A 12187-nucleotide genomic window follows, 5' to 3' on the forward strand; every position below is an offset into this window, starting at 1 on the left:
TCCCGTCTGAACATCACAAGAGAGGCCCTAGCGTGTTATATATGCCATAATTCCCATTCGCCGAAGGCAAAACGAGCTAATGTTTCCACAGCAGCCTTGCGGTGCTGAGAGGAACTTCTTGTGCGACTTCAATGCTTCGGAAGATCCGCAAAATGTAGTGAAACTTGTCACGTGGCCTCTCGGGAGTACGGGTGCGTTTTGTTGTTATTGAACAACGTATACGTCGTTTACAGCAATAACAGTCGTTCATCAGAAATAACTGGAACGACCATCGGCTCATAGTCAGGCTAAGCACAGTGATTCGAGTACTAAAATCCGAATCGAGAAACAATTAATTGTGGTGAACCGAGTTGAGTAGCGAGAGATGATTTTTTCGGAGTACCGAAATTGTCCAGTTTTCCACCTCTTTTAACGGAGACTTATGTTGTCAACGGGAATTATAGTTTCGAGTATAGGGTTGCATTTAAAACAAAACTCTATTTAAAACAAACACGTTTAAAACAAGGCCAGCCTGGTTTCTTCTGATACTCTTTAAATCCTTAATCCGATCGCAGTTACAATATGGCATCCCCTGTTGGAGGCCTGCCAGTAAAACTGCACTCGAGCCACTGCAAAAACTACAAAATAACGTACTCCGTATCACAGGGCCCCAAAAGGCGCCTGGTTGTCCATACAACAAGTCGCCGGTGAAGATATTCGGTGTCCTAAACATAAAAGATAAGCGAAAACTAGAAATCGCCAAGTTTATGTATCAGTTCCACTGCGACCATTGCCCCGAATATTTTCATGAATTCTTTTTCTCGGAATCTTAAAGCGCTTAAGTACGACACTCGCGCGTCCACGTCGTCCAATTATCATATAGCCTATGATCGACCTAAATGATCATCGCTCCATCAAATATGCCGGACCTGACATGTGAAACAGCATCCTGCCGGCTATCCGACAGTCGACGAGCATGTCCACATTCAAATCGAAATACAATAAGCAATTTCTACTAAATGAATAGGCTTACTATAGTAAGTCCTCAAGATTACAGGACCAATACCTGACCTATCGATCTCGCCTTCTGATATGTCACCTCATTTTTGTATCTTGATTTTGTATATTATCTTCTTTTACTTTTCATTCAGTGTGCACTGTGCAATGTGCATACCTCCTCTTTACATCACCTAGGCCAGTGGTTCTCAACCTTTTTGTCTTCGCGAACCCCTTTTGCACCGTCACGGACCCCCACAAACCCCCCACGTTTTAGTACAAATTTAGCTCAATTATCGTGCAACCGTCACCCGTGTTGTGCAAATATGAACTGTATGGTAGTGATAAACAGCAATAAAATGACTTTTCTTCAATATAACATCATACTATTTATGTATAAATTGGGAAAACTAATATTTTAGACCGAATTCTGTAGCGGCATTTCTTGAAATACGGGGTCGACTCCAAAAGATCCGCGTCGTTGATTTGATATGAACGAGTGCCGAAAATCCATTTTCACAAAGATGGTGGCGAATATAATAGCCAAATAACGCGTGACGCTTTCGACGACACCTTCGGGTATTGTTAGTTTTATTTTTGCGGTATTCACGGTGTTTGTCATTTTCATGTCATTGTCATTTACACCAGGTAGATTTTTCTTCATTTTTATTCCGTAGCTGCCGACATGTAGCATGGCCCACTTCCAGGCTTTTATAAGACACCGCTTTCACATGGCGAGCAGGAGTCTAGATAAACCTCCAACACTTGAGGTATAGGATTTCTGGAGTCGACCTCGGTCGGACACGAATCCACAAGCTATTGGTGCTGCAACTGTGGATTATATAGCACTACGCCATCTCGCCACGTACACCTTCGGGTATGATCGCAAGACGTAACATTTATGGCACCAAAATTGAGAAACAGATTATTACTGATCCCCTTAAAATGCTTCACGGACCCCCGGTTGATAACCACTGGCCTAGGCCAAGGTGGGTGATTGATTTCAAAGCCATCATCATTTATCAGACCACGATCTGACATATCAATCTCGCTTTCCGTCACATGCCACCCCATTTTTGTCGCTTGCTTTTGTCAATACTATCTTCTTTTACTTTTCATTCAGTGTGCATGTCTCCTCTTTACATCGCCTAGGCCAAGGTGGGTGTAGAACGCTCGGCCGCCGCTCGGCATTTGGCGTTTGGCCTATGAGCGTCTTCAACTCTGACATAGAGCACTACGTCGAGGTGGATGCCAGTTTAAGAGACCCCAACTGGTTGGTCGTTTGGCATCCCCCTATCTGTTCATTACATCGCATTGTGTGTCTTGTATACAGCATTGTAAATTATGTGTGTGTCTTGGGCAGATGAAAATATAATCTAACCAGCATTATTCGGGCTGGGAAAAATCGAGTACCTGAGTGATTCGATTCTGAATCACGTAATATGCTTCGAGTCGAGTCGAGTATTACTCATTATAGCGTCATAACAGAATGGCAGATGTCACAGTTCAAATATGTACCATTATGCCACCCGAAAGAACATAACGCCTGTTATCCATCACATTAAAGATACTTTGGTAATTTTTCGACCATACCGATTTCATTGCACTTTGTGACGATGTTGTGAGATGGTCAGGACTTCGAAAATGTGTTATTTTCAGTAACGTTAGCTTTGTATCATATGTTTCGTATGCTTCGATACGGCCAATTAAGGTTTCAAGGCTTGCACAGTGGAAAATAATACCGAAGCTATAATTCTCGTCGATAAATAACTTTCAGTGGCGAGAAGCGTATAATTTCAGTACTCGAAAAAATCGTATTTTACTACTCGACTCGAATCAATAAAATTATCACTCAATTCAGATTCGAGTACTCGGATCAGACCTAACCATTATAGATTGATAAACATATCAATATTATTATTATTATTGATTGGTACACACACCCCAAAAGGTGGTACACGAAAACAGAACCTACCCCAGGGGTGTATTGTATGTGGCTAATTCACTGAGCTATATATAAACAATAAACATTCAGTACCTACAAGGTGCAATGACTCAAAATATAACCCACGGTAAAGTGTAAATCGTAAAAACACACCATAACAGTGACAATCGATAACCATCCACAAGATGGCGACAACTGCTGCTAGCTGACATTGCTAAAGTATACAATAATCCAATCCAATCCAGTGATCCACCTATTCACGAAGGATGTCATTATTTATGTCCAAGCCGTTGAATATCTGAAATCGGATAACCAAAAATCCGCTGGTGAGCCTACAATGGAGTGCAGGGGTTTGTGGGGAAACGGCGTTTCGTAATTCATTCAGTTCCTGGAAAAATGTGAGAACGGCTGCTGCGTCACACATACATTTCTTTTCAATATTGCAAAGGAGGAACGGGATGATAAATAGTGACCTAAATTCAATCATTTTAAACGTAGCGTTTAACCGTAATGCGCCGAAGATACATACAATAAACGAGCAGTAGTTCCACGATTTTACAAAGAATTTTGTTGGAATATAGCACTCACTTTTGTTTAGAAATATTATTAGAAGTTTCGGTCGGGTCAACTTTAGGCCTGTAGTTTTGTAGTATAAGTTCTGATCTGCGGGGTCTGGCGAAGCAGTTTGCCTCGCTTTGTCGCAGACAGGCAAGATTTTCTCATTTCTCAACACTGTGTGGCCGACATGAGAGAGAGAGAGAGAGAGTCTTTATTTTCATCCAACCAAAATACATAACACACGGCAGTGATGGTGGTACAGAAAATATGCATGCACAGTATTCGGTATTAGATAGGAATGATCGATAAGACCGTACGTGAAGGTCATCTAGTCTGATCACACCAGCATCAAACAGGTACACTTGACTCTAAACAGTCTGGATGTAAAAAATGTTAGTTAAAAAAGTAAAATAGAAGAAAAATTAAACGATGGTAGCAAATGATCAATGAAGCAATGTCTGGGCGAGGTAGGGCAACAGTGTCAGTATAACGACAAGAGGTGATCAAGTAGGGTTTTTATGAATCTATTATAAGGCAATTCACGGATATGTGGTGGTAATGCATTCCAGATGATAGGTCTCGAGTAGTCGATAGATCTCTTAGTTAGGTTGCTATTGGGTGGGGGTAAGTAGATATTTCCTTTAGACGAGGATCTCGTGATCGAGCTATAGGTTGTTTGCAGTGCTGAGCATCATTCGGATTGGGATTGGATTTTGCACAATTTTCTGGCAGTGGATATATGGACTATATTTCAGATTTTTATTCGGATATCTTCCGAATGTCGCAAGTTTTGTTTCGGATAATTACGGATAGTAGTAGCCAGAAGTCAATTTTGATTACAAATCAGAAAATCATCATCATTATAGATAACCAAACCCTGGAAGGGCAAACACTAGTCTGATATTGATAGGGCTAAAGTTAGCTTATCCTCCAGAATGCGTTTCGTGGGAGTAATTAAATATTAATCCTGAATCGTGGCGTATAAATTTAGACGCGATTTGGACCGAGGATTGCCACGATTAACAGTTTTTAATAAGTCGGTTAGCATTCACCCGGATAAGGTAACTGATGATCTCTGCCCTGAATAAGCTGACCATAGCTTTTTTGCAAAAGCTATATGCTAACTGTATCTCAGCTCCGGTGTTATATAATGCGGATTTTCCGTTTATATTCGAATTCGGATTGTCGAAAGTTGCTGTCCGCTCAACGCTGGTCGTTGGACCATGACGGGAATTGCGCAATATTTTTACAACACGAAACAATAACTTAATAGGAAATACTTGGAATTTCATTAAACGTATTAGTAGCGTTCGGCACTGAAGAGAGTCGGTCGGAATGCTTTTAGTGAGGAAATCAGCAGCATGTTGTCATTGTATTAATTTAGTTCAGTTGATTGATGATTTCATCAATTTAAAACACCGTAAGATTGCTCTAAAATGACATGATATTGGAAGGAAGGACGAAGGATTCGAAAGACTTGAAGTAGTCCTGAAGCATTGTAGTCGTACAGACAACATGGCGTAATTGTCTAGCGTCCGGCCCCTTGATCTGTAGGTCGTGGGTTCAATTCCCGACTGGATCACCTTGAAATACCCTGACGATGACTCCTGGTGAGAGTCAGCCGACTATTAGCCTGCAGTGTGACTACATTATTCAATTATTGTATACTTCATGGAAAATAACTGACGATGTCATAAAAAGAACTAGCCGTGTAATGTATACCCGTGTGTCGGTGCCAGATGATTCCATAATGTAAATGAGAATCGAGAGGAATGCAAATTTGGATTGTCGGTTTCTGTCTGCAGGACAAGGATGTATAGTCCTTTCTATAATAATTATCCTATATATTAATCTACCGCAATTGTGTAAAATCTGACCTCTTCATGTATTGCATAAGAAGAACAATTTGACTTTACTTACTGATCTTATTGGAAGGAAGCGAAATTCGATGAACAGCGTTCTTTAGGACAACCTAACAATTACATGAACACGCCAGTAAATTTGTAAATAATTATATTTGAACAACCTCAATATTGATATTTAAAAGATTTGAACCAAATCCATATGCAATACTTAGATCCATAATATTCACCGGGCTGCGGAGAAGACGGAGCAAAAAAGATGCAGCCAAATAAAAGAGAGACAACAAACATCGTTTCTGTTTTAACTTATTGGTGAGTTTCAGTTTTTTGGGATTTATGAGAGAGACTGACAAATATCTCTCTCTCAGGTGGCTTAACTCGTTCTTCAGCAAGGGAGCAAAGAAAGCTCTGGCGGAGGATGACATGTTGCGGCTTTCGCAGATCGACACTTCAGTAGAAGTCACGAAAAGATTGGAGAGGTAGGTTATGATGTCATTTGTGTTTTTCAAAGTCCAAGATGGGATAATTTGTATGCATTTGAATAATAAGTAAACCCGAATATTTTCGGTTGACACTCGTCAGCTAGTCGGCGATAATTTGAAGGAACAGTGGAATTTTCATGCCCGTGACGCTATATTTGGTAGTACGATTGTTGCAGGGTTGTAATGACTCGACACGATTTTCTGATGACTCGTCTTGACTCGAGTCATTTTCCTACAATACGGAAATGACTCGACTCGAGTCAATCTTTGTATTGACTCGATTTGGACTTGAGTCATTTCGCTTGACTCGGACCAAGTCATATGACTCGAGACTCAGACGGCCAAGGCCAACATTTCATTGTAATTTCGAAGAACAGTAAAGTATTGGGATTTCGTCTATTGGTACTGGTACTTGAAAATGCGACAGAAACTTGTAAAAGTGAGGAAAATTAGTATATATATATTAGTATATAAATGCGAACCATTCGATAGCACCAGACAGAGATATAAAAAGTGGGTTTAACAAGACTTTAACTGGAAACTGAGCAGTCAACACAATGACTTGGACTCGAGTCCTAATACCATGACTCGGACTCGACCCTCTGTTCACTGACTTGGACTTGGACTTGACTCGATGGTGAATTGGAAATGACTCGACTTGACTCGAGTCAAAACTGTAAAAGGGAGATTGACTTGTGACTCGGAGCCTCTTGACTTGGTTACAACCCTGGATTGTTGATATTCAATGTTCTTTTTGACTAGTTGGTGACGAGTGTCAGCCGAAAATATTCGGGTTTATTTCAATATCTATATGTCATTTCATTGTATAGGCTCTATTCAAGTTTTGTACCTCCAATAGTATCTACAAGCACATTTCCTTCTTTTTATAATTTCAGCCATTGGAAGAAAGAGCTAGGAAAACTGAAAATAGGAGGAAAACCGAGCCTTACTCTCGCCATGGTCCGGACTCATTGGTCGCTTTTCGCCAAAACAGGAATTGTGGCTGCTGTAGAGGTGAATGTCATTTTGTTAACAGGTCTTTTCTGGGGTTTTGCTCTATTCATCTCGATGTAATGTCTCAAAATCGACTAATTGCTGGCTGTGTGTAAGGCTGGGCACAATTATTCGAGCCATTATAGAGTTAATTCATTAACGAAAATGATAGTCTCCAAAGTATTCTCAACTGTTAATCCTCAATTTGTCATACCGCAGCATACGAAATATGTAGTACAAGGCTACACGCTTTAGTGGAAATGACATATCTGTGAATTTGTGATCAACCCACAGCATTGCCACAAAGTGCAACGGTGGAAAAAATACCAAAATATCTTTAGTATCATGTAGAACTGGCATTGCATTCTTTGTTGTAGCAGAAAAATACATGTTTGAACTTTCCAGATCTTTCACTGTTATGACTTACACACTAGACTCGAAGCCTGATACTCGATTTAGGATCACTTTGGGACTTGATTTTCCGCAACCCTATGCCCTATATCAGGGGTCCCCGCGGGCCGCATGCGGCCCACAAGGTCATTTTTTGCGGCCCGCGACATGATTTCAGATTTACGAAGAACATTTAGGAAAGTATTTTGAAATGCAGAAATTGATTGTTGATTAGAAAGATTCTTGTTCTTGTTCAAGATATGCTATTCTCCTGTGTCCAACATTACTATTACTCACTATCTGATATGGCTTCAGCGATGGTAATAGCAATCCATGGAGCAAGAATTAGCTGATATGAATGGGCATGGGCATATTGCCTTGATGTAAAATGTCCCAGACACTGCCAAGACCGAGACGCTTAGAAAACTACTTAGGGCTTCCCTACGAGATCAAGTTTACGCTGAGATAGTTTTCCAGAAAATACCGTGTCTTTTAGCTAACCCCAATATCGATTCTTTAGTCGCTGAAAAGTGCTGCCAGGTATCATATGCAGCTCATAGCTCAAAATAGAATGAGAGTGAGGATCATGATATTTTTGTTGTATTTGTATTTCTTCAATAAAATATTATTTCTTTTGTAGTAACTATGCCCATCGCCCATGTTAGAGAGCATGGTGTTCTACCTATGTCGAGTTTTTAAAACGAGGTAGTGAGACTGTGGCCTCAGGGATATCTAGAACTCCAGAGTTAGGCCTATATTATCTCGATATTGAATTCATGCGGCCCGCGACCCGTTTTGAGTTGGCGACCCCTGCCCTATATAATAGTAATGTAATCCTGGAAATTTTTCCAACCGGCCAACTTGTGAAATCTTGGTTTTCTGCTCACAGGAAGCACTCCGCGTCGTCAGTCCGTTGCTGGTTGCAAATTTGATTCAATATTTCGAAACGATAGAAACATCGTCGACGACTCACGCTTATCTTTTGTCTGCCGGAATCACTCTGGTCTCACTCGCCATATCAATATCGCACCACACATATTTTTATTACGTGCAGAGAATTGGTTGGCATCTGAGGGTGGCGACTTGCGCTCTCATGTATAAGAAGGTAAGGGGCTAGATTTGTACGAAGTACCAATATAGTTTGCTGATGGTCAACTATCTAGTGGTTTTTGAGTAGTTCTAGCTCTAGATCCAGTTGTGCATTTTGGAAAGTGAGTATTTCTAGTTCTAGGTGCGAACTTTGAAAAGCGAGTAGTTCTAATTCTAGTTGCGACTTTTGAAAAGTGAGTAGTTCTAATTTTAGTTGCGGAATTTCAAAGTGAGCAGTTCTAGTTATGAACTTTGAAAAGTGAGTAGTTCTAATTTTAGTTGCGGACTTTAAAAGTGAGTAGTTCTAGGTCTTCTTTTAGTTGGGGACTTTTAAAAGTGAGTAGTAGGCCCTACTAATTTTAGTTGCGGAATTTAAAAGTGACTAGATCTAGTTCTAGTTATGAACTTTGATAATTGATAGTTCTAGTTTTAGTTATGAACTTTAAAAATTGAGTAGTTCTAGTTCTAGTTGTACATTTTGAAAATTCAATAGTTTGAACAAGTCCATGAGGGCTGGGTTTAAGCTAAGCTGACTGAATTCATCCTTTGCGTTTTCAGACTCTCAGGTTAAGCCAGAAATCGCTGAGCCAGACAACGACTGGGCAGATCGTAAATCTTGGGGCGACAGACGTTATACGCTTCGATTTTGTGAGTTCCTCATTGCATGTAATATAATGTATGATTTCTTTTTGTTCGTGATTTCTAAGGCTTCAGCCCAAAGCTAGACTACTAGGAATTTCCAGTTAGAGTTTTTTTTTCAAACAGGTTAGAATTAGAATTACCGCACTCACAAAAACAAACTTGAAAATTGAATTCATTTCTAAATTGGAAAGTTCAGTTGATATCATTTTCATGACATCCTGAAATGAGATTAGAATTGAAGTTATAGCGCAGAAACATTTCACAATTGAGATTAGGATTAGTTGACCGTCATTTCGTTCTAATTGATCCAATTACACAAATGAAATGATAATCTAGTTTTCAAAGTCTGATAACGTGACTATGTTACCTTCAGACACTGCTGAGTGTGCCAAATGATATTGGATATGAGTAAACTTACAGATGCAAAGTCCTAAATGAAGTATGACTCGACGCATGAATCACAGTAGATGTTGGTTGAAGTTGATAAAGCCTTACGAATTATTTACTAAATGTGTGATAGTATAAATACACAGGGCAAGCTATAACAAATTTTTGTTGACGCTCTTGGAGGTGTAAAACTTCAATATACAGTAAATTACTATATTGATGTTGAAATAAACCCCGCAATTTTCGGCTGACACTCGCCAGGGGTAATCGTCAGCAACAAGTAGAGAATTGAAAAGAACATTGTCTATCAACAATCGTATCACAAAATAGACGTCACCATCATGAAAACTTGAATACGGTAATTGAGACTAACAGATGGTTTAAGCTCAATGTACTATTTTTAGATTATACATGAACTCCTTCTGTTTGCAGTAATTATTTTGGCGACAGATTCCGCATCATCAGGAGAAGCCATTTATTCTTCCATATGAGTGCCTTGCAGTTCGACTTTCATCAAATTAGGCCAACCTAATTTGTGCCAACAGAAGGAGTTTGTTTATAATCTAAAAATAGTAGCCTACAATGAGCTTAACCATTCGTTTGCCTTGATTATTCGATTTTTCATCCAATGTCGTATTAGCTGATACGATGGTTGATATAGCCCATGTTGCTGTCAATTTTCTACTACTTGCTGACGATTACCCCTGGCCAGACTTGGACAACTAGATAATTTTAGTTTAGTGATCAGACTAATTAGAGCCAAATGCCAATATTCTAATTCTAATCTGTGCTCCTGAAAAAGCCACAGAAGAATTGTATAGTGCGTAACGAGCCAAGCTTGCCGTGCAGACATTTGTCATTCTTGTGCTTATGACAATCAACTCTGATTTGATATGAACTGAACTTGATTTAATTCCAAAGTCTTTACGAATTCAGTAATTGTGATCTAATTTGGAAAAGACTATACAGCTAAATTTCTAATTGTAATCAAATTAAAAAAGACTGTGTACCTATAATCTGATAATTTCTAGTCTAATTTGTAAAAACTGTATGGATTTATTTCTGATTTTAATCTAATTTAGAAAAGCTGGAAATTTTCTGGCCCTGACGAGTGTCAGCCGACAATATATGGGTTTATTCCAATATGAACATACTATTTAGCTATATTAGACTTACATTATCTATCATTTTTGTTGATGTGTTGCAGCTCCCGTTATTCATGCACTACATATGGGTCGGGCCTCTCCAGGCCGTAATATGCACGTATCTGTTATGGGACACGGTGGGCCCTGCAGTACTAGCAGGGATGGGAATTCTCTTCATTATCATGATCATACAGAGTTTGAACGGTCGGGTGTTCGGAAAACTGAGGCAAGTCGGATTTTCCAACTAAGAGGGCTTGGCAAAATCGGGTACTGGAAAAAATCATCCCTCACTGCTCGACTCGATTCATTAGAATTTACGCTTGATTCAGATTTGAGTACTCGAAACCAGTGTTGGGATCAAGTCACTACCTTCGAGTCACGAGTCATTTCGAGTCATTGCCCATTTTGACTCGAGTCAAGTCAAGTCAATCGATTTTCAAAGGTGACTCGAGTCAAGTCAAGTCACTCGAATTTTGGAGGTGACTCGAGTCAAGTCGAGTCAAGTCAAGTCAAGTCACGAGTCAAGTCACAATTCAAGTCAAGTTGCCTTTTCGAAGTATGGGGCATGATAACGTCATTGCATTTTGCTAGCTGTCCGAAATACAGATTGAGTGGTCATTGATTTTGAGCCGATGAACGAATATAGAGTTAAATATACAGGCAAGAAGGCGCTGTATCGCTCACATATACGTAGAACTGCTAAACCATAGTTTATAGTTACCAGGCGAAATAGAGAATTGATACGAATTGATAGGATGCGATACATGACTCATTTACAAATCGATATGATACAATTCGAGCCTGCGCCAATTGCTGAGGACTATATAAAATATATTAGAATTCAATTTCAATAAAACAAGAGGTTTGGTCAAGGTAAAAACAGAGATTAATTACTTTACTATACTAGTAAGCTATAAGCTATACGTAAGCTATAAGCTTCGATCACTTCGTTTGCGGTCAATTTATTTGTGAGGGAACAATGAAGGCTCCGTAAAACGCACGATCATTAAATGATTGGTCGCTCTCGCGGTTACACCAGCGTTGCGCGAACAATCCGAACATATGCAAGAGTCAGTGATTTTTGTCGACACTGATTACTTGATGACTTGAAATTGACTCGTGAATTTTGCTCCGAGTCACGAGTCAATCCATATTTCTGATACGCCGAGTCAAGTCAAGTCAAGTCATTTTAGCAAAGTGACTCGAGTCAAGTCAAGTCATTCGAAAAAGGTGACTCGAGTCTGACTCGAGTCAAGTCATGACTCGAGTCATCCCAACACTGCTCGAAACATTGTGCTCAACACTAACCGTGAACTGCAATATTTCCGCCAGAATGAAGACTGCAATCATCACTGACGAGCGAATCAGAATGATGAACGAAGTGATCACCGGGATGAGAATCATCAAGATGTATTCGTGGGAAAAGCCGTTTGCCAGTCTGGTAGCTCTCATCAGGAGGTTTGCTTTTGAAAAACGTGGTTACGTCTGTATAATTCTAGAACAAAATGACTGTAATCTAATTCAAATCATATGTACGTAATGTTTCTATGCTCACATTTTCATTCAAATCTCATCTCCGGTTTAATGAAAATGCTGCAGGAGAACTGTATCGTGCGAAACGAGTCATGTTCGGCGTACAGACATTTGCCATTCTCATACTCGTGAGATTGATTTGATATGAAATGAACTTAATTGTTGTTGTATTGCTTACTAATTGAA

The 12187-nt window shown here is 39.7% G+C and overlaps 1 protein-coding gene across 1 annotated transcript in view; it reads left to right on the plus strand.

The window, feature by feature from the left end:
• Positions 1-4145: 4145 nt before the first annotated feature.
• The window catches only part of LOC145449645 (ATP-binding cassette sub-family C member 4-like), a 34741-nt gene continuing 26699 nt past the window's right edge, over positions 4146-12187 (plus strand). Inside the window, exons 1-7 of the mRNA XM_080328043.1 lie at positions 4146-5652; positions 5709-5819; positions 6719-6836; positions 8095-8310; positions 8853-8942; positions 10531-10694; positions 11801-11926. Coding sequence (XP_080184169.1) covers positions 5600-5652; positions 5709-5819; positions 6719-6836; positions 8095-8310; positions 8853-8942; positions 10531-10694; positions 11801-11926 — 878 coding nt within the window. The 5' untranslated portion in view covers positions 4146-5599. The remainder of the gene's footprint in view (positions 5653-5708; positions 5820-6718; positions 6837-8094; positions 8311-8852; positions 8943-10530; positions 10695-11800; positions 11927-12187) is intronic.

This window comes from Botryllus schlosseri, chromosome 11 (genome assembly GCF_051294905.1).
Source record: "Botryllus schlosseri isolate E-star chromosome 11, Bs_hap1, whole genome shotgun sequence".
NCBI lineage: Eukaryota > Metazoa > Chordata > Ascidiacea > Stolidobranchia > Styelidae > Botryllus > Botryllus schlosseri.